Here is a 24,118-nt window from a genome sequence, read left to right as displayed (position 1 = left end):
TATTGTCGTAAACCATTATGCTAACACAAGCCTAGAGCTAAGTTGAAATGGTAAATCTCCAAATAATAAAAAAAACAATTGTGATGACAAAAAGATTTTCCTGAAATGTTTTATAAATCATGAGGTTTAACATACTTTCGATCGTTTACAACATATTGTTTGCAATTTAAAACAAGTAGTTTGTGGCCTAACTTGCAGTCGTAGTCTAACGCGAGTCTTTATTGTATTGCTTTAAGTCGTTTACCTAGGACAAGTGGCTTGTCTTTATTAAGTCGACATTTTAGAAAATGATAGAGGTATCAGCGGAAGTAAGGATGTCGGAACCTTGCTTCTACTTCCGACTTAATAGGAACTCGACCTATTTCGACCTTCTTGAGTCACCGTATGATCTTATTACATAAATTCATGATTGTATATCCAACGAGACAGGTTATGTGTCATGTATGCCACCGTGTCTAGGCAATTAGACCACGTTATCTACAGGGTGATTTTTAACTAACGAATTACAAGCTTTGTGGAGGCGGACTATGGACAATATACTTTTCGCTTATACGATAGATATGTCCTCTACCTTCACAAAACTTGTGATCCGTCCGTTATGAATCATCCTGTATATTAATCTAGATAAACTGTATTTGTTAAGTTACATCGCACTAAACTAAATTATGTAAGTTTCGAATTATGTTCATTTCTGCGTTTTTAAATCCTCACATTAATAAATAAAAAAATTACAAAAGAAATACCAATAAATAAAATAAAAATTATTTTTAATGGGCACCAAATAGTACAAAAAAATTGAATCTTCCGTCTTTTTATTACAATTTTGCTGATAAACAATTAAAAAGGCATTCGTTTGGATGCCGGATGACTGCATTCAGTAGCGAAAGCCCGCGCAGTAAATTGATACAAGTCGATGATGGTAATGTACAATTACAAACGCAAGAACTTAACGTTAATAGTAATAAACCACGCCCATACATTGCCTCAATCACTATCAATTTGTTATTCAATGCCACAATAACTTCCGACAATATTTGATCATTATATACAAAGATCCATAGATATTATTCTATAAGTATCATAAATCAATACCATGTTCAAATCATTAGATATGTTTAGTTTTATTGATAGATTATGCAGATGTTTGTGTATTTTGTTGGACATTAATCATGAATCAAAACTCTACGGACGTGAACACCTAACTAGTGGTAATAGATTGGAATGTTAATGAAGATAAGAAGTTGTTTATGTATTTAGTTACATTACTTTTCTTTTAAAATGCGGTTTAAAATATTGATATCTGGTGAAACTCCTGAACAGAGTGCGATGACCTAGTGCCCTTTACATCAACCAGTTCTATATTATAAAGTTACTGGCTATTGCTCGCGACTCCGTGCGCGTGAAAAAAAAAATAGCCTATGTTACTTACAGATTAATTACCTTTCTAACGGTGAAAGAATTTTTAAAATCGGCCCAGTAGTTTTTGAGTTATTGTGATACATACAAAAATATAAATCTTTCCTCTTTGTAATTTTAGTATAGATTAAGAATTTAAGCCTTTTTAAAAAAATATGCAATTTATCAAAATATCACATTGTATGAAAGAAGGAAAATTGCATTGATTTTGTTGATTGATGTAAAATTAGATTGAAAAGCCAATCGATAAACCGAGGTATTGAAAATTAGTTAACCAGATAATTCAAGTTAGCTGACATTAAATATCACGTCTTAACAAGTTAATTTTGAATTTATAAAACATTAGCTTTCGCCCGCAACTCCGTCCGCGTGAAATTAAAAAATAATATAAAACATAGCCTAAGTTACTCACTGATAAGGTTGCTTTTAATGGTGAAAGAATTTTTCAAATCGGTTCTATAATTTTTGAGTTATTTCATTACAATCAAACAAAGTTTTTCTCTTTATAATATTAGTATAGGCAATTCAATCTTGTTAGATACCTATAATTGTGTTATTCTAAAATCTGAGTCACAAAGCTTTTTTAACAAGTGAGTTATTTCCTATTACTTTTTACACGTTTCAACAACGTGCATTATTGCTTCTAAGTCAATTTTCCTGTTAATCTGAAGATTAACAATTGTAAAACATTTAGTAGAATTTCATGCATTAATTTCTTTGAGAAACTGATATGACAATATTATGATTTAGTTCAGTGTTCAGCAACGTTGTTTTAGTATCCTGGATGCGGGAGGCACAGGACGAATCATCGTGGCGATCGTTGGGGGGAGGCCTATGCCCAGCAGTGGGCGTTATGTGGCTGACTAGTAGTAGTAGAAGTTCAGCAATCACTCATAGTCTCATAAACAGTATTTTATAGATGGGTTTTTTAATGCTTTGTAATCTAAGGCCTTCATCACTATTATTCCCAGTCTGAATGAATTTGAAAATTATGGTATTCGACTAAAAAGGCCTTTCATTACATAAAAATCGTAAGGTTTACTAAAGGCTTATAGTACAATCTTACCTTCCGTCAACAAAACTGGTATCAGTCAATTAAGTAGACGAAAATTTTTTTTTTATGTGGCTTAATTTTAATTTATTGACCATTTAAAGTTTTTTACATCTTTATTATGTTGGATCGCGAGTCATTGGTTAGCGCACCCTGTTCTTCATCATTGTATTAACTCATTTAACCCATAAATGCTATAAAAAAAAAACTATACTTTTGTTTGTAGACTTACAAAAGTATAGTTTTTTTAAACCAAGACTGTTTTAATTTGCTAAAATTATTTCACCCTTAATATGTGACTCAAAACCTGTACTGCAATATTGATTTCATAATTAAATAAAAAATCAGGCATTTAAGGGTTAAGGTGAATTAAATTAATAGATGTATCTATTGCATTAAGTTTGTGTAGGCGTATTGTATACGTGTCCCTGACACTGCACTCGAACCCTCGCTTTTATTGTTCGACAATATCAAGAAATGTCAAGGACGAAAAACTCTTTGTTGGCGTAATTAATTATACCTACGTACCTTTTACTTTCCCGAGCAATTGTTTTAATATACAAAAGATATAAATAATCATAACAAAGGAAGAACTTATTAGTAAACTTATTAAAATTTTATGACTCGACAATCATAATGCTCGCTTTATAATACTTGTCAAACATGAAAGAAAAAATAATTAAATTCCAGTTATATTTCAATAAATATTTCTACTTCCTAATCGATTTAAATGTTAAATAATTAATCAGGAAGTTTAAATAAAAATCGTAAAATTGACAAGATCATATTGTTGATATTATTAATTCATTTCAGATAATTTTTACAATGTAGACCAACCTAGATCTTATGATGTTATCCGTAATAATAACTTTTTCAGTCACGGTAAATTTAATTCTATCGAAATTTCACACGCCTTACTAGGTTAGTTTTCTGACTGACCACGCCGGAATAAATAACTAATAAGAAGTGATAAAAAACTGGTTTTGAATTAACTGATAAAAGCGACATTTCTTATAAGTAAACACAAGGTATCTAGTTGTCAATTTATTGCCCTTATCAACTTCAAATGACAACGGAGCTAATGGCAAACCGTTTTGCTTGTCGTTGCAAAACTGACGTTTCTGATTTGAGTTAAATTAAAACTGTATCAAAGTATGAGTGCAAGTAGCTCTTGCAAAATATACTTTAATAGCTTATTAAGGCAGCTATTATATGTTATTCAAACACTATCTTTAACTCTCTATTAATTGCAAACGCATTTTCGTCTCGCCTTGAGCCAGTTTTCAATACGTCTTTATGAATGTTATCGTATGACGCGCTGAGTAATTATAAAATAAGTCAGGATTACTCAATAGATGGTTGTTACGCCTCCAATGCTAAAGACACGCAGTCAATAAAATAATGTCAATTGATTACTCTTCAACGCTACTACCTGTCATAGGTAGACGACAAACTCGGTACTACAGGAAATATCCACAACATCACCATCATCATCATCATCACCAGCTCACTACATGTCCCCTTTGAAGGGCTAGGAGCCTCCCCAAGTTAGGGGAGACTAGGCAATAGTCAACCACGCAGACCAAGTGCGGGTTGGTTGACTTCGCAATTATGTATCTTTGAATTTCTTCCTGGAATGATACACATCATATAATGCTAAAATATCAAGAAAAGTATTTTCGTTACGATCATATCTTATACACTCAATCCTCTTGAGGATTGAAGTAAACTGTATCTTCTCACTTTAAAACATTGTCTGAATTCGACCCTTTCTAAGTGGTCCTCACTTTGCCTCTACATTTACGCGTCTTGTAGAGTAATTAAATGTTAATCCAAAAGGAATACAAAGTAATAATCAATTATCAAGTTCCGTAATATGCATAGAATTAAAAACCTGTAATGTTAACACGGCGACCCTACGAGTAGGGCTGGCCGGTGACTTTGACCCGATTGTGGTAGTTTGCTGTTAGCACGTCACTAACTCCGTATCAATACCCGTTCGGAAACTACATACTTGAACGTTCTTGTTCTTGCAAAAATTCAACAAAAAAAAAAATCGAAACAAGGTTACAAGGAACACGTGATATATTTTGAATATTGTTTCAAAAATCTAAGACCTTGTATGTTATGCATATTAAATGTGTCCTTATCAGCGAGCTAATACACTAAATACATCTTCCTTTTCCCCATTCCTTTCTTCGTGACCTCGTAAAGACATTTTAATCTATATTATATGCCCTAGAAAATTTACACATAAGAACAAGAAGACCGTGGTGTCATTGATATGTCACCTTCTTTCTTTCTGTTATCTATAGAAGCTGTATAATATAATAATACAGATAAAAAAAATTAGGAAAGCATTGTCAAAGAGGAATTACCATACGCCTAAATAATACGAGCTGATAAATGTTTCTGTTAAGTTCTTCATGTAATCATTCGTTCGTATATCGTAAAATGAATTTCATTTCTTCAGACCTTGGTTCTAAAAGTGGGCGTTAATGGCAGCCTCATTAGGAAGTGTTGGCCTGGTGAGGTACGTACGTTCCGGTGTCCTTGAAGCGGATAATTTGGGGCTGCACGCTAATCCACACCCAGTAGCACGCTATTTCATTGTTTAGTTGCACAATGGATTTATAAATGCACTTCTATTTATTTACTAGTAAGACAAGAAACAATTAAAAGGTACCAAATCAGGTGAGGTGATTTTCAAACAAGACAAAACGCTCAACAGAATATCGATAAATATTAAAATTGAGAAAAACATACCATTGAATTTTGAAATTCATCTCCAATGAAATTGTATACTGATAAGGTCGATGTCTGGTTTCCTAGTCTCTTAGTCCAATGTCACACAGCTAAAAATTTTTCATAACGTTAAGAAAGCAACGCATGTTAAGGTTAACAAAAAAAAACATACCTACCTTGTCGATTTAGTTTCAATATATCTTTAAATAGTTATTGACGTCAAAAGAAATTTAAATAAATACAATAAACATACACAATTATCGGAAATATCGTAACATTGTAGGGTCGTTTACCGAAGTGAATAGCTTACGTGACCAGAAGCACGACTGAAATGACACTGACCCCGACAGATCATGTACCCTAATGTTATTAAAATAAAAGCTAAATTCATATAACACATTGACAATAAAAATACCAAGTCACATTTGTATTGCATTCTATAGACTTCATTTAAAAAAGAGTTAAACAAAGGGCGTAAACATACAATAAAGTGTTAAAATATAACACGCACAAAACGTTTAAATTATTCTTTACGAAACAAAAGAAATAATCATCAAATGTAGGTGTGGTTTTGTTAATTTTGTTGCTTTATTGTGTTTGTTCTTTTTTCATTAGAGCATACATCGTATCTGGGGGCACGAAAATTTGCGTCGAAGTAGTGGTAATATGTCGATGACGTTACGTTTACTTTTACATGCTAGGCCCTAGTGTTTTAATACGCAACCAAAACTTCATCAAAACCTATTTAATGATAACTACTCATTTTATTTAGATGTAAAAATATACATGTAACCATAAATACGTAGTTATCAATGAATAAACATTAATTGCATAATACAGTATTAATTTTCAATCAAGTTTAGTATTATGCAAATTAATGCTTGCTAATTATAGATTAGGATGCATGCAACGAGTTTTTGCTCGTGACTTTCCGTAACTCTTCCGGTCAGTTGCTATTCAACAGAATGCATAAGATGTCAAGGTGAAATTATTAAAGACAGGAAATACTCGTAAAATGCATATGAATTATGCATTTTTGATTGATTTTATTTGTATATTTTTCATTTGATTAGTAGTTGATAAAATGATTAGAGATTTGAAAGATACGATTTTAGGTTAGTTTTCATGTTTGTTTTTTCTTCCAATTAAATAAAATTCACGAGTAAACCCTGTATTTACATGCATATAAGGTTCTTTGAATTATTTAACTATAGATTAATATTTTGCAAGTACATTAAAATTGCAAAAGGCTAACAGGTCTTAAAGATATTTACATTATTTTGCTTTTACAAATTATACTGTAGTAGTCGTTCAAATAACTGTAATTTATTTACTTGTTTATATTCTAAACCAGTTTTCATTTATACTGATATTGAAATTTTACGAAGGATCTCAGGAAATTAATGTCCGAGTAACTTATAACCTTTCAATAAAAATAATTCATACGACAATACATTTGTAATAAACCAATACTTTTTTTCGACCTGAGACTACAGTCTGACAATTTATCTGACCCGGTAGGGACAAATAAAACTAAATTCAAATAGCTCACTAGCGCCAAATAACAAAAAAGTGTAGTCATTTACAATGCCCTTTCTTTTATTTATGCATTTTTAATGTCTAATAAGTTTTATATATTTCCTATCAGAACTAACCGCAATAGGAGCCTTCTTGTTTGACTACATACCATAAAATTCGATCACTCGTAGTTTTTTTAGTGATCATAAAAATTTGTTTAAAACTTATTATCTTTGATCTCTTATGACTAAGGGTTATACCAACTATACTAAAATAAAACATTTCTACTAGAAGACAACATTTATTACATTATAAGATACATTTTATCGTAGTAAAAGATTTTTAAACAGATTTTTCATTACATGATAGCAGTTTCAATTACCAAGTATAGTACAGCAAGATTAAATTGGCACATCAACTAGAACACTTGTTATTGACGTGCCATCAAAATTCTAGCTTGCTAAACATAGTCGAGGAATTTAATTTGCTCCCCACTTGGGATAGTATAAGCAAAAACATGCATTTATGTTTCTAAACGCGATGGTAAATGAAAATTCTATAATAGAAATGGGTAGGAAATTAAAGGCCTTGACTGTACAGGTATAGGTTCAAAATGGTATTGATTCTTTTTAGTTAAATACACACAATATACTTGTACTGTAAATTTTCTCAACAATAATTAAGCCAAACAAGAGATTCAAAAAGTACAGTCGAATACAATAATGTTAATACTGCTTGTTATTTAACATATTTCGACCATTTCGAAAAAAGTCACATTTTATATTATGTAATAATAATTATTTATCGTATTTTATGTGTGAATATACAAAGCTGTTGTTTAGTTTTTTTATGCAAATGATAAGCGAAATGGCAAAAGTCAGGTAGTAAGATTTTGTAGAGAAAAACATTACATATTTATGTTCCCACTGCGGAAACTTGTACAAAAACATGTCACTTCAGTTTGTATTATCAATGTAGATATATGATAAACAAATTTATCGGTGTTTAATATGATTATTTCTTTGAAAATGAGTTGTCTTCAAAATAAGTCCAATACAATTCTATACAATATAGATCCGGGCTATATAGATATAGAGGGTGAAAAAACATTGATTTTTATTCATAGAGATTTTTAATTTTTGCCAAGAAATACCCTAAAAATAATAAAAACAAATTTTCCATTAATGTCAAAATTAAAAAGCCGTAATTTGTTGCTTATTATAAAATTCGCTGCTTAAATAAGCTGTAATTCAAGAATGAACGAATGTATAACCTTATGTACAGTCGTGAAAATCTGCAGTGTTCCACTTAAGAAAAAAAATCCTTGTTCATTGCAACGAGACAAACTACTTACAAATAACTAATTATATAGCAATGAGTGGAAACGAAGGGATAATAATAAAAAGAAACACTGTGTATCATTAACCGACCTTTTTGCTATAGACACATTTATAAACTGCATAGTTAATGAATCTTTTAAGATTTGACAAACCCTACCGCTTATTTCCCCGACTGTACTTTGAAATCTTTAAAGGATACATAATATATTAAGCAAATTAATATTTACACACTAAATAAAAACTTTTAAAACTAAAAACACGATTTTAAAAACATCAGCCCAGCTGCCTTTAACATTTCCTGGGAATGTAATATAAAATTTACCCCGTATTTAAATGATTTTTATAAAATTATTGATTACATTTTTTTTTTCGAGATCAAAATAAAGTAAATTTTTATCCACCAAATAAAATTTAAAACATAATTTCCGATTATTAAATTTCTTATATCAATAGTTTTAAAATGTAAAATAAAATCAATTCTTTGTTAAACCGATGGCTGTGCAGGTTAATATGAATTGGAACGGAATTAAAAAGTTCCAGCAAAAAATAAATTTAATGTAAATTGGAGCAATTTTTTCCATTTTCAGTTATTTTTATACTATTTTTCATGTCTCGAAGGTTACGGTTATGTCAGGTTTTCAAGCTAAACCAATTCTTACATACCTATAGTGTGATGATTAGTTATTTAATTTCCTCTTTTCCTTCAACGATTTCTTGTATACTTTTTTTAGTTTTTTATATATAGAAAGAACAATCTTACATTTAAACAAAGAACATTCTGCTGAAATCGAGCATTTTCTTTAGAACGTAAAGCCGTTTTGGTTTCTTCTCCAACGCTTCGTTGTCGAATTTATCGCCACTAAAAGAAAACAAAAAAATATAAGTTAATTCGTTCTGTCGGAAAATCTAGTTAGTGAAAGAACACAGTATATGTACAGAATTCTTAAACGAATGATTACATAAAGGTTTGTGTATTGCTTAAGTTTTACATGCGCATGTTACGAACTTTAACTAACTCGTTCATAACTCAGTGTGTATGTCGGAGTAATTTGTGGAAATATTATGTGGGCGTAGTATGTGGGAGTAGCATGTGGTCGTAGTGTGGGAATATTTTGTGGAAATAGTATGTGGGGTTAGTATGTGTGGGTAGTTCACGGGAATAGAATGTGGGCGTAGTTTGTGGGAAAAGTACGTGGACATAGTATACGGGCGTAATTTGTGGGAAAAGTATGTGGGTGTAGTTTGTGGAAATATTATGTGAGAGTAGTATGTGGGCGTAGTTTAAAGGGAAAGTATGTGGGAGTAGTATGTGGGCGTAGTTTGAAGGGAAAGTATGTGGGCGTAGTTTGAAGGGAAAGTATGTGGGCGTAGTTTGAAGGGAAAGTAGGTGGGAGTAGTATGTGGGCGTAGTTTTAAAGGGAAAGTAGGTGGGAGTAGTATGTGGGCGTAGTTTGAAGGGAAAGTATGTGGGAGTAGTATGTGGGCGTAGTTTGTGGATAGTTTGTGGGCGTAGTACGTATACGTACTGTGTGAGCGACTTGGCGCGCAGACAGGCGAGGTGCGCGTAGTATGTGGGCGTGGGGTAGGAGACGGCGCGCATGCAGCGCGCGTACAGGTGGCACAGGTAGTATGTCAGCTGCTCCACCTCGTCTATGGGGATGCCACCGTCGTTGCACACCGCGTGGTATCGAGTGGGACGCGCTGTCCCCTTTATTGCCTGATGGGACACCTATAACAGACAAAAAATAGACGATAAGTAACCGTATGCATATAACTGTTGTTTCACTAGCAAGCAAAACCGTTGGCTCAGGCTTGCAATACAGCGATATATCTTTTTAACGGAAATCCTAAAAGTACGCAGACTTAAAATCCGATAGTTTTGCTTTGTGCCAATGATTCGCGCTGTAAGTTGGAGTTAGTGTGGAATAAATCATAGTTATATCAATTTGTTTAACAAAGAATAAGCAAACAATAACAGTGGCTATAGAACAAAAAACTTACCAAATAAAAATCTAATTCTTTGGCATGCACGATCTGTTTATCGACGACCGTACCGGGCTCAACGTTTTGCGGATTCTGAGCGCCCGAGAAAAATCTGAAATAAATACGAGCATTAATAAATCGAAACTAAATCTAAATCGTGGCACATAAAACAAATAGTATACCTAGTGTGATGCCGTTTCTGCACCAAAAGGAACAAAACCTCAGGTTTCTCCGGCTGTCCGGACATTCTGCGGTATGCGCGGTACACGGCCGTCAGCTCGCTGTTCATCACCTTAAAACCAAAACAAACTTCGTTAAAAACAGTCACTGACCGTACATTTTTCTTACAAAATAGACCCCAAATGAATGATATTTAAAAAACTTTGTATGTGATAATTTCATCCAGATTTGTTTAGTCATACTGGTGTAAAGTATTCATATAATCAAATGTATTTTCAGTTTGATATAATACAATTAGTATTTAAAAAAAAGACTTATTTGGTAGCCCACGTTTTGTTCCAGATTTAGTTCTACATTTAAATCTAAATTACATTGAGATCTGTTCATCCATTCAGGCTGTAAACTCTAACATCCATCCACCCATCCATTTAAACTTTAACATTAATAATATTATTATGATTTACATAAATACCTCTTCAAACTGTCCTTCGGAGACACCGTCGCGGAAAACGTATATCTTTTTAGGCAACATGTTCTGATTGTGTTTGCGGTAAACAACCAAGTGGTCCACCATCATATCTTCAAACTCCACTATTATCTCTTTCTGTCAAATAAAAAGGCATATTAAATATCAAATACATATATCTAAATTTTAAATAACAGGAATTTTTAATAGACTAGCTGTTACTAGCGAGTACGTCTGGTTAAAATTAAAAAACAATAAAAATTGTATGTTAAATCGACCCAGTAGTTTTTGAGTAATTTCAATATATACAAAAATACAAATCTTTCCTCGTTATATGTGTAATAACATACCTTAGGTGTCTGTACAGAGAGTTCAATATTGTAGAGGAAACATTTCGGATCGATGGACGCAGTCACCGCCGCGATACTGGGAATGTTCGACTGTAACATTATAAAAAAACATAAGTATTAAAAAATAAACAATAACTATTGACTAATATTGACTGCCCTCAAGTATCGTTAAATTGCTATTAAGTAATAGGATTATAATAAGAGGCCTAGCACGAAAAATTTCATGACAATAATGCCATAAACAAAATTTGTATTAGATTTGTACAACCTCATACAAAATCGATGACGTTGCGAATAGATTTGTATCGAAATGGATTGGTAATGAGAAATACAATAAACAACTATTTAAGTAAATATAACTGCAATAGTTAAAAACGTTTATATCATTACTAGCTTTCGCCCGCGACTCCGTCTGCGTGGAATTAAAAAAAACAAAAGTAAGTAGCCTATGTGTTATTCCAGCCTTTCCTCTACGTCTGTGCCAAATTTTATCGAGATCTGTTCAGCTGTTTAGGCTACAAACTCTAACAAACATCCATTCCATCCATCTAAATTTTAATGACACTATACCTGATCCGGGGAGGGGTGAGTGACGTCAGCGCCCACCACCATCACCGGCCCTCGCAGACACGGCGGCATGCAGCGACCATCCAAAGCTTGGTTAATACCCATCAATTTTGAATTCACCTGAAAAAAAATACGTCAATACAAGCAAAAACAGCTGGAAAATTACATACATCGCTAACTTCCACTATAATCTTGTCATTTACTATCGAACTTCTGCTAATATAACGCATAAACATATATCATGTATACATATAATATAGCGCATACATGTTTGTCTACATGTTGCAGGAAAATTGAGTTTTATTTCTGTTTTGTTGAAGTATGTTTAAAAAATGTACGAGTTATGAAGATCTGTATGTCCCGTCATCTGTATATTGCTTTTTTCTGTGTGTAATATATTAAATCCTGCTGTTATTTAGAGATGCTATTAGTGTACCTATTCAATAAATAAAATAAAATAAATTGAAATACTTATTATAGTTTTATGTATATATCACTTATTTATATACTTAACTTACCTTCAATAGAATGTTTCTGACAGTCTGGTCGTTCATGCGGCGTGCGGCGGTGTCCTCCTTAATGCACTGAGTGAGGATTCCCACATCTAACTCCGCGAAGCGTTTCACCTTAAGAAATAGCAAGACAAATATACAAATCTATACTAAAAAGCGTAAACACACACTATTTATGTAGGATGTACCCACATCCTACATAAATATAGTGTGTTTCAAATATAGTATATTCAAAAACATGCTGTCATTACTGAATCACAGCATCATCACCAGCTCACTATATGTCCCCACTGAGGGGCTCGAAGCCTACCCTAAGTTAGGGTGACTAGGTCACAGTCAACCGCGCGAGCCCAGTGCGGGTTGGTTGACTCCACACATATCTTTGAATTTCTTCTCCGATATGTGCAGGTTCTTTTACTTACCCTATGATAGTAATCGCGGCCGGCTCTGGACACAATAACGAAGAGAAAATTGATGTCTTTCTCCAACGCGCTGAAGAGAACATTAGCGAGGTCGGACATCCTGATGTTGAAGTGCATACACTTCGGCTGCTCCACCGGCATTCCCATCTGATTGCCCACACGGAGCACCTGGATAAATAAAACATATTAAAGTGAAAACACTCTTTTTAAAGAAAATCACGACATATATTTCTTACAATATTTAGATTTTAATATTATTTTTAAAGCATAAATAACGAATATGTAAAAAATTGAACAGTCTAAAAATCACGAACTTGATTGTTATTACATTTTTGACATTCTGGTGTAAGCAGAAACCTGTTTATATTGATATTTCCCGCCATATATTTATATGTTAAAGTGCAATATAAATAGATAGATTTTTATTTCAAATTTATTGCATGCGATTTAATTTTTCAATGAAATGGTTTCTGAAATCATTTAATTTTAATTTTATTTCTAACTAGCTTTCGCCCGCGTCTACGTCCGCGTGGAATAAAAAAACAAAAGCAATTAGCCTAGTGTTCTTCCAGACTATCGTCTACATCTATGCCAAATTTTATCTAAATCGGTTCATCCGTTTAGAATACAAACTCTAATAAACATCCAATCATCCATCTAAACTTTCGCATTTATAATATAAATAAGAAGTAAATTAGATTCCCGACCATAGCAATAAGTTTTCTTACCATTTGGATGATATTTTGATAATTGCACTGCGTGGGGTTGCATTCGATAGCGACGAAGCCCCACGAGCGGAGCGCGCTCGCCTGCAGCAATGTGTTCGCGTTCCACACCCCGCGTCTGCAATAGGGAATATGCATATTTTTTTTATTTTTTTTTTAAACGATTCTACTTGTTATAAGATAACCAGAAAATGACATTGACTCGAATAAATTCAACCATTGAGCTAAAAATAATACAATAAAATTATGATCATTTTCATGCGACTAAAACGCGAGCGTTAGCTTGAGACACGTGACGTCAATCGTCATATTTCATTCAATTCATTTATCACATTCGCTCAGATGTCACTTAAATGACGAAAAACAACAAAGTTCTCAGAGTATCAAAAGTCAAAAATCGATTTATTTTCATTATTCCAGGTACAAACTAGTGGTTCTCTTCATTTATTTATTTTTTAAATTAGTTTTGACGTGTTTACAGTAAAATACTTGAAGAGTGAATTTATATATAAAATAACGTAATTGAACTGTGTATTGACAACACAGCGAAGCCATAATAGATGTCACTTGCTTTGACCAATAGCGTTGCGTTTTAGAACTTAAAGAAGGAATTTAAAAAAGACACTCTTTAATCATTAAAATTCGCCACTACACATACTAAAAAAAATCTTTACAGGTATGTTTTTATAGTAATAAAGAATACTTTAAAAAACTTTGGTCAAATTTGTCCAAACACTAACTACACACCCCGAATACGACCGTAAGGAATTAAAAAAAAAAGCAAGTAACTTATGTGTTCTTACATCTATCCCATAAAACCGTTTAAACTACACACAATTAGAAAGGTAATTAATTTGGCTTTACATATTATTTTTTTAATTTCACGCGGACGGAGTCGCGGGGAAAAGCTAGTGTTTCCTATACAAAAATATAAACATTATTACCTAGGCTCGACTAATTTTCTGTCTCCGACGAGTAATTTCGGTGGGTGCAGCACTTTGGCATCCACTTCTAAGAATTTATCAGAGATCTGAAGACCGAAGTGTTTGAAGAATGGATTCCCACTGTAATTCATCTAAAACAACATAAAAAAAAATAAACGTGCATAATATTAATGGACATTACTGCCAGAAAACAAACTACAAACAATCCAAAATAACCGCTGTTAAAAATTTGCAGGTAACTTTTTACAACCACATAAATGTGAGTATAAAATGGCTTAACTAGATTTGGAGCGGGCGCAAACCTTTGACTAAACTATCGCACGACTGTTGCCAATTCAACTGTTTAGTTGCACAACTAAAAATTGAGTTGTGTGTGCATATTCATATAAGCTCATAGGAATCAAAGCGAGATTAAACAGTTGGACGATATTTTTATCAAAGATGCACGCTCTTAGTTCAATTAAATCCAAGATGGCCGCCGTTACACATTTTTTTAAACTTTAGCTACAAAATAAAACTTACATCTTTGATGACCTCTTCAATTTTATTCTTACGAATGTTAGGAGGGGTCGCCGCTTCTTGAACCATTTTCGATAATTGAATGTCATTCAGCTGTTTCTTTAAAGGCTGCAGATTAAAAAAATATATATAATTTCAGTATAGATTACCATCATAGATAAATGTTAATTTATAATTGCTCGCGACTTTGTAAGCGTAAAAAAATAATACACGCACTCATAACATAGCTTTGTAATGGTGAAAAATTTTTGAAAGCGGTTCAGTAGTTTTTGAGTTATTTCAATACATAGAAAAGTCCAAAAATACAAATCCTTCCATTCAAAGTATAGAAGATTGAAAAAATCAATTCATATAAAATTCCAAGCGTACAAAACAAGCATATTTCAAAATAACAAAAAAAAAAACAAACAACCTGACTTAATTTAAAAACAAAATATTTAAAATGTAACTGGCTGACAATATTATTGTCTATGGATTTCATTCAAAAACTGTTATGTTTAAATTGATACAAACATGTCAGCCAGTCTAAACGGTAAAATTATCCATTGTTTTATTATAATTTCTTATTTCTATTGAAATAGACTACAAAATGTTATTCTCACCTGTCCGTATGCAACATCCAATAATTCCATTGGGAAATATAAACTCTTATTTGCTGGTCCCACCCACAAGCAGTTGAGGTCAGGATATCTTAGTCTACAAACAAATTTAAACAAAATATTAAACACTAGCTTTCGCCTGCAACTCAGTCTGCATGGAAATGAAAGAAAAAAAAAACAAATAACCAATGTGTTCTTCCAGACTATCCTTTACATCTATGACAAATTTTATTGAGATGCCTTCAGCCGTTTAGGCTACAAACTCTAACAAATATTCATCCATCTATACTTTTTCATTTATATGTAAAATTAATTGGTAATGGTTACAAGGATAAATAAATAAATATTCAACATATTGAGCTGACTGCAAGCCGGTTCACTGATTGGCGGTCATCAATTTTATTTAGGTGCCCATGGCTATTATCTTATGTTAATACTGGTAATTCAAATTCCGTAAATAACGGGAACTACATTATTTTTTAAATTTTGTAAAAATTGTGAACATTTATTACATCACTTTCTGATATGCGTAAATGAATTCCATACTTTTCCATACAGGAAGGATTTTTAGTTCTGGTCCACTTTGACAAAACATACAATTCGTGATATTGTATAGAAAAAGTAATGAAATAATAATATGAGAAAAAGTAGTGAAATTAACGAGTATTCAACATAAAATATGTGTGTCTGTCAGAGAGACATTTTTGGACTTAACAATCTATACTTCTATACTAATATTATAAAGCGTAAACACACACTACTTCGTGGCGTAGGATGTCAGCAATCACAGCATGTTTTTGAATAATTCTTTCTTTAATAAAAATCCCTATACTTACGACACGCTATAGGGCATATATTTTCACGCTATTAAACTTAGGGGGTAAATAAAAAACTTTTATGTGGGAAAGGGACCATAAACTAAAAGCTGCCAACATTAAGGAAGCAAGGTTATTATGGTAACGGTAATTTTGACATTTGCTATTGAGAATTTGACAAATGTAAACAATAAAATAAAGTTTTTATGATTTCATCAAAGCCGCACAAGAACAGATAGTTAATCTTAAAAATACCTATATCTCTTGTCCCTGACGAAGTAATCGAGGACGGAGATCTTCTCATTCCGTCCATCGGGGTGTGTCATATTGAAGAAGAGGCGGGCGGGCGGCTCCACCACGCGGTTGCAGATGAACTCCCGCCGCTGACCCTTCGTTGAAGTATCCGCACCGATTACTGCAGTCACCTGCAAATTATTCATTTTACAACCTTTACGTTCAAGGAAATCCGCGGTGTTATTATGGAAAAAATTATTCCTATACTAGGTGTTGCCAATGATTTTGTCCGAGTTAAATAAAAGAAATAATAAAAAAATATAAGTTATGTTACACTGATAACGAAACTTTAAAATGGTTATAGTGTTTTTTAAATTCGCTCAGTAGTTTTTGAAATATTAAAACTTAAACTAATACAAATCTTTCCTGTTTATAATACTAGCTTTCGCTCGCGACTCCGTCCGCGTGGAATTAAAAAAAAAACAAAAGTGAGCAGCCTATATGTTCTTCCAGACTATCGTCTACATCTGTACTAAATTTCACCGAAATCCGTTCAGCCATTTAGGCTACAAACTCTAACAAACATCCATCCATCCATCCATCTAAACTTTCGCATTTATAATATTAGTTAGATTAGTTAGATTGGTATATATAGATTAGTATAGATATACATCTATATCTGTACATACGTACAGTGGCGGAAATCCTTGGTGTTCTTATGGAAAACATGCTTTATTCTTTATGAGATAAACTCCGTTTAAGGTGGAACATCGCTTGATTCCCCCATTGTACATGCATTTATCTTTATTTACATTTTTTTTCATAACTAATATCACTTAATATGGACAAACATGGACAGTGGATTCAGGCTTTGTTCTCGTTTGTTCTTGTTGTTACCTTACCTTACCTTATTCGTTTGTTACCATATAAAAAAGCTAATAAATATACTAGATAGTGCTTACCCTTAAGCCCTTAATGTATTCATGAAACAATTCCACATTTCTAGGGCTGCGTTGATGTTCCAAAGGCCTGGTAGGATCCAAACGAAAATCGTTGGTGAAGGCTTGTATCATTGATTGTTGTTTAGGGAAACCCTTGTGAGCAACTGAAAACAAAAAAAGATATTATGAAGATTGATTATAATTTTTTTAATTAATACTTATTAAATTGGTATATTAGGAACTAGCTGTTGCTCGCGACTTCCTCTATGTGAAATTAAAAGGAAACAATAGACAGCCTATGTTACGCAGTGATGTGTAGTTTTATGTTATTTCAATGTATACAAAAATCCCATTATTTCCTCTTGATAATTTACTAGCTTTCGCCCGCTACTCCGTCCGCGTGGAATTAAAAAGAAAACAAAAGTAAGTAGCCTATGTGTTCTTCCAGACTGTCCTCTACATCTATACCAAAATTCATCGAAATCCGTTCAGCCGTGTAGGCTACAAACTCTAACATCCATCCATCCATCCATCTAAACTTTCATATTTGTAATATTAGTATGAAGTATGATATTAGAAATGTACACTGATCTGAATAAATGGATAGGTCATTGGAAATATATTTTGTTTCATTCCAACTTAAATGTGCCTGTTTATGTTGACAGTTAAAAATTGTATTATTAGATAGAATGCTCACTACCACGACCGATCGCAACCGTGAGCGCCAAAATACTGGGTGTCATAGCTTATCTATTTATAAAAGTCATGTTAAATCAAGGAGCTTTGTCTTAAAATTTCACTTATATGTACATAATAAGAAGTGTTTATATAATTATTAAAGAAAATCCGACTGAATGTATGTGAGAGCGAAGTCATTTTCATCTGTCTAGATTTTTTTTTTTAAATAATAATGAGTACATATTTCCATATAGTTAACATACCATCAATGTTAATATACGACTTGGATGTAAAGATGGCCGACTGGAAGAGTCCCGTCCACATTTCCAAACCAAAACCGAGATCAACAGGGTTGTGAGGTCTTCTGAAAAATTGCTTCCCAGCCTGAAAAAAAAATAATCGATTTATTTCAGATAACAAAGATCCATAAGGTGTTACTGTTTAAATTTTTAAAACTAGTATTAGGAGAATATACCAAATGTGATTTTCTAAAGATAAAAAAAAAACAACAAAACATGTTTACAAATTGTTTCTAGAACTTTTTTCGTATATTTTTATTACCTTAACATATGACTCAAGAGTCCCCTGTCTCAATATCACATCAATACATTGTATAGCTTCAGTTGGGGGGTTCAATGAACTACCGCCATTCGCCATATGCCTGTAAAGAAACAAACAAAACATTACTAAAGTATTTGTAACATATTTTGCTGAATACTGACACATTTAAATTTAATACATCTTTTGTCTTTAAGTCACATTTATATTTTAACTTTTTTTTAATTTTTGTTGTAGTGATGGTTGGATTAAATGTTTTTTTTTTTATTTTAAACCTTACTAATCATACTACAGTAGACCCTCGATAAGTTAAAGTCCAAGGGAAACAAAATATTTTAAGTTGTAGAGGTTTTAAGTTATCAAGGGTCTATGTTATAGAGGTTTTGGGCTCTGATAGGAAGGGAATATATTATTTTTTGAAGTTATAGAAGTTTTTAAGTTACCGAGGTTTGAGTTATCGAGGTTCTACTGTAATAATAATGAAAGAACACATAGTCTACTCGCTTTTGTTTTTTTTACTCGACGTGGACGGAGTCGCGGTTGAAAGCTAGTAAGAGTATAAAAGCAAATACTCTTAGTTCAATTTGGTATGCCTTGTTTAATAAAAATGAACTTTAATCTACTAAAATTTTAAAGTCCGTAAGATAAGCGGCGCTTATTAAACGAAGTGTCTGATACTCGTTTTAATAATAATAACAATGTTTTCTTAATAATTATACTTTCTAATGCTGTTATTAGGCTTCTGACATAGACACGTAAAATAAAACCATAGACAATAAATTCCATTACAAAAGAGTGAAATCTATCCTACTATTATTAAGAGATTTGTATTTTTGGATCCTTATATGTATTGTAATAACTCAAAAACTACTGTTACAATTTCAAAAATTCTTTCTCCAATAAAAAGCTACGTTATCGCTGAGTAACGTAGGCTATTTTTTAATTTACGTGGACGAAGTCGCGAGCGATAGCTATGTGTAAAAATAATTTCTCATTTCCATTGAATTTTGGACTTTTGCATTTTTCAAAGGCCCCGTTAGTTATATACTAAATACTCACTGTCCCAAGCGATTTAAATCAACCAATCCAGTATACTTGAATGACACTTCAATTGCCATTGGTTTACCATTGTTGTCAATTAATTCCACCTGAAAATTATGAATATTTTTTTTATTTTGTATAGGGAACCAAGTTATCAAGTCATGTAAGTGTTAACATATTAAAAATTCGTAAATAAAAGCGTCGGTGGCTCAGTGGCTTGAGCACTTGACTTGTAATCTACAGGTCTTGGGTTCGAATCCCGTCATGTACCAATGTGATTTTCGATTTTTTCGAATTTTCATATATACATAATTTACCCGACGTTCTTACGGTGAAGGAAAACGCGATGCAACCTGCACATATCGGTGAAGAAATTCAAAGATATGTGTGAAGTCAACCAACCCGCACTTGGCCAGCGTGGTTGACTATGGCCTAGTCACCCTAACTTTAGGGTAGGCTCCGAGCCCCTCGGTAGGGACGTATAGTGAGCTGATGATGATGATGATGATGATGATGATATTAAAAATTAAAACTAAGCTCAATTACAATAGCTAGGTAGTTCTTAATTGTCAATGTTTAAAATTGCATCAAGATTTGTCAGAATATCTCGTTATTTTATCAACGGACCAAATATGTCATACTATAAAAACCCTTATATCAATGGGCCAGTTATATTTTCGCACTACAAGTTAATGTCACTTACGTTAATAGCATATCTATCAGTTTGAGTAACGCCAGCCAATGGTTGAATGCTGTAGCAATTCTTCATTTGATCAAATGCAATTACATTATTTCTGAACTTCAAAGCCTTGGCTTTCAGAAATGCTTGTGGTATCATCTTTTTCGGTTTGTCCGGTTTAAAACAAACGTCATAACGATGCTGAAAAGTAAATCAGAATGGTTAAGATCTAACCCAAGTTCTCCATTCAATTTTAACACGTTAAACGCCATGGGGTCACCGGTGACCTCACACTTCCTCTATCATAGCGCCATGGGGGTCATATTATCGTCATATTCAAACTACTTTTTCTCGCTGCCGGCCATTCTGACTGTTACTTTATTTGTACTTTGTGACAGGCTCGGCGCTGTAGAACTACTGCACAGTGGGACAAATATACCTTGTAAAGAATTGAAAAAATTGAAAGATAGCGAAAAAAGTAACCAGAATAAATATTAATAGTAAAATAATAAACAAATTACGACCAAAAGTATTTTTACGATTTTTCAAGACTCGAAGACTGATGAATACTACTAGTCATAACATAATAGCTTTTGATAAACATAAATGTGACTTATATTTCAAACACATCCATATAACAATGCACCTTAAAAGACTATCATGAAAACTTGACTACTTACTACTTTTATATAATTGATGGTCATTGGCAAGTAATTTGTCAACAATCTAATAGCTCTCGAGGGTACCGTCCCGCGCCTTATGGCATCTGGTATCTTGTATTGCGTCACAGCCTGAGAAACAGTTTGTTGGTCACTGGGTAAGTCTTTTTTACCAAAAGTGGACTGTGACACTGTCGAAACTGGAATATATTTGGGCTCTGGAGCCTGACTCGGGCCTCCAAATGTTTGGGGTTCTGAAGGACTCATTGGTGTTGATGATGCACTGCGAATTGGCTGGGGAGCTCCCCATGAGGTTACCGATTGGGGAAAATGCCCAGGTCTATGTCCCCGGCCTCTCCCAGTGCTTGGTCTTGGTCCAGGAGCACCTGGCTCACCATAACCCATTTGAGGAGGCCAAGGGCCGGATTGTGGTGGTAGGGACCGAGCAGAGCCACCGCCTCGCCCCCATCCTCCGCCTGATTGACCAGGTTGTGGCATTTGTTCTGCAATTTCAGCTATGGGTTGAGCCAATTCAGTGACTTTTATTTCGGACGGTGTAGTTTGTGATGGCGCAGTCTCCGCTGTGGCAACTTGCGCTTGGACAGCACCCTTCTTTTTCCGTGGCTTCCGTCTCTTCTCACCAATATCTAAACCGAGCCCTTCTGCTTCTTTATCAATTGTTCCTGAAGTGTCTTTTGGTGCATCTGGTTTTAATTCTGCAGTGCTAGATGGCACTGAAACTACATCTTCTGATCCTGATGGAGTCGGTTCACCAGTTTGTTGCTCAGTACTTGATGATGGTTGTTGTTCTGCCTCCTTTTTTTGACCCTTTTTCTTTCCTGTAAATTTTTGTTTTTGTTAGTGTTAAACCAGTTTATAGTTTAAATTACAAGCTGAAAAATCAAGCACATATTTTAATATGTTACTACTTTTGATACTTATGTACTAATTTAACTTTACAGTAGAGTTATAGATTGATGGATGTGGGCAGCACATGACCAGGCATTGTGGCAATTGATGGGGGAGGCCTATATTCAGCAATGGACAAACTCAGGCTGACAATGATGATGATGGTGATGATTATATTGATAGACAAGCCTCATTTATAAAAAACATACATGATTTTTTTCTTAGCCATTTATTATGTTATTTTAACAATTATAGTTGGTTGTTAATATATGAAGACCAACAAGCTTAATACAAGTAACCATGAAGTATAAATCATAAATGCATAAATCTACTACCATAAAGAGCAATTTAAAATAAACAAGTTATAAATACTTGTAAAATTTTATTTATTATGCTAAGCTCATATGAGTGTGATTTTAACTTGACTGAGCAGGTAAATTAACTAATTTAATATACTTGGTTCATATGTTGGAAAAAACATGTATGTAATAATATTATTCAGTACTTTAGAACAAAACCCTTTCTCATCTTCAGAAATTTGTTTTGTCCATAATTTTAATTGTCCAACTTATGCATTTTGCAAACTGGAATCATAAAAATTGTTAAATGTTGTTATAGCAAGTTAAAAATGGTATAACAAGTATTAATTAGATACTATGATTTAATAATCAGAAACAGCTTTATTACCACTAATTATTAGTCTCAAACAATAACAAACTTCCCAAATTAAATTAACATTATTTTTCTCTCTGTGGTTTATTCAAATCTCAATTCATCGGATCAAAAGTTATAGCAAAAGTACAATATTTTGTAATAGTTAAATTATGAAATAAAAAAATATATGTGTAAGTAAACATATCACTGGAAATTTCCTGAAGCTTGCTTAAAAGATACACAGAATCAACCATTAGTTGTAACATTATTCCTAAATTAAAAACATACCTCCTTTCCCCATGTTTAAGCAGTTTCCTGAAACAAATTTTAAAAAGTTTAGTTGTCTTTCAGTGAAAAGGAAATTTTAATATAAGTTAAATTAGCAAGGTAAATTTACTTTTTTAAGTCTCAAACGATTATTCTTAAATATTACATGTCCTCTGACGGCCAAATACTGAAACATCACTTAAATATGTAAATGTAACAGCATCTTAAATGATAGGGCCATTCTTAATTCCTTATAAATTTTAACAACCATCAGATTGTAAGCGGCGCACACAGAGCAAAGTATTATATTTGTAGTGTACTGTTCTATTTATCTATTGTTTTACTTGTTTCAGTATTCAGTCATAAAATTACATCATCTGAACTTTAAATTATCTTATTTTAAATTTCGAACATTTTTAGCTGCATACATTAGCTATAAAAAATAAAATAGCCTATCATAATATAATTATATTGTAATGTAGTCATAGTTACATATATGATATTTGTATTTGTCATGTAAATGCAAGAAAACAAATAATTAAATTGGAAAATAGTAACCTTCTGACGAAGAAAGACATTAAATAAATAATTCAAACAACATTTTTGCCGTACTAATCGATAAAAACAACAAAATGTCGGCCATCGGTTCCCCTATAGACAAAGAATTGAATATCGTAATAATTCGCAAATTGTGCTAAACATCTATAAAAAAGACTTCAAATTATAAATACTAAACACTACAACATACATTTCATAACTCACAAGTACCTTGAGGGCATGAAATTAAAATCTACAGCAAGTCTAATAAACGCTACTCCATAGCAGAAATTTCAACAATACGCTTAACTTCTTAAGTATAAATACTTACAACGCTTGGATCTAGATCACTATAAATTTCGATACAAACACGAATTAAATTTCACAGAAGCACAATTATAAATTACAAGACACGAATTTGCAACTTGATATTGATATTGTGAAATGTAAAAATACTTCATTACTTTACTTTATGTGAAATTGTTATGTCAAATTGGAAATATAAAAAGTATGAATTAACCAATCATAGACAATTTATAATTTTTACAAGAACCAAAAGCTAACTAGAAAGTGAATGTTTAAGGTTTACGCGTATTGCTCCACTTTTCGCCCACTAAACGAAAGTGCCTTGTACAACCGATTGCGGCAAGACTGTTAGAAACTATACCTCTATTTCGCTCAATCGGCGACTACGCGGCGGTGACAAGACGGCGCGGCGACGAGTCGGTGAGCGAACCTTACTAAAACAGACGTCGTCATCGCTCCTTTGCGTGGCCGCAAACTGGACTAGTGTGCGACAACCTTTACAA

The 24,118-nt window shown here is 32.9% G+C and overlaps 1 protein-coding gene across 2 annotated transcripts; it reads right to left on the bottom strand.

Moving 5' to 3' along the window:
• Positions 1 to 8,544: 8,544 nt before the first annotated feature.
• Positions 8,545 to 23,793, bottom strand: LOC106102003 (protein argonaute-2-like). 2 transcript variants are annotated; one of them, XM_013281394.1, is made up of 22 exons: positions 23,641 to 23,793; positions 22,794 to 22,820; positions 20,964 to 21,781; positions 20,308 to 20,484; positions 19,623 to 19,711; positions 18,567 to 18,666; positions 18,269 to 18,389; positions 17,349 to 17,491; positions 16,408 to 16,577; positions 15,341 to 15,434; positions 14,742 to 14,846; positions 14,220 to 14,350; positions 13,279 to 13,393; positions 12,551 to 12,718; positions 12,135 to 12,242; positions 11,620 to 11,736; positions 11,050 to 11,139; positions 10,706 to 10,837; positions 10,236 to 10,345; positions 10,072 to 10,165; positions 9,597 to 9,799; positions 8,545 to 8,929 (listed from the first exon to the last, which is right to left on the bottom strand). In XM_013281394.1, the coding sequence occupies exons 2-22, from the start codon at positions 22,804 to 22,806 to the stop codon at positions 8,833 to 8,835; spliced, it is 3,195 nt and encodes a 1,064-aa protein (XP_013136848.1). In that variant the 5' UTR covers positions 22,807 to 22,820; positions 23,641 to 23,793; the 3' UTR covers positions 8,545 to 8,832. The 2 variants fall into 2 exon arrangements, with proteins under 2 accessions (XP_013136848.1, XP_013136849.1); XM_013281395.1 differs by lacking the exon at positions 23,641 to 23,793 and adding an exon at positions 23,541 to 23,605.
• Between the last annotated feature and the right edge of the window lie 325 nt (positions 23,794 to 24,118).

Source organism: Papilio polytes, unplaced genomic scaffold (genome assembly GCF_000836215.1).
Source record: "Papilio polytes unplaced genomic scaffold, Ppol_1.0 DF823934.1, whole genome shotgun sequence".
Classification (NCBI taxonomy): domain Eukaryota; kingdom Metazoa; phylum Arthropoda; class Insecta; order Lepidoptera; family Papilionidae; genus Papilio; species Papilio polytes.
The sequence above is the reverse complement of the archived record's forward strand: the minus strand, read 5'-3'. Positions and strand labels throughout refer to the sequence as shown.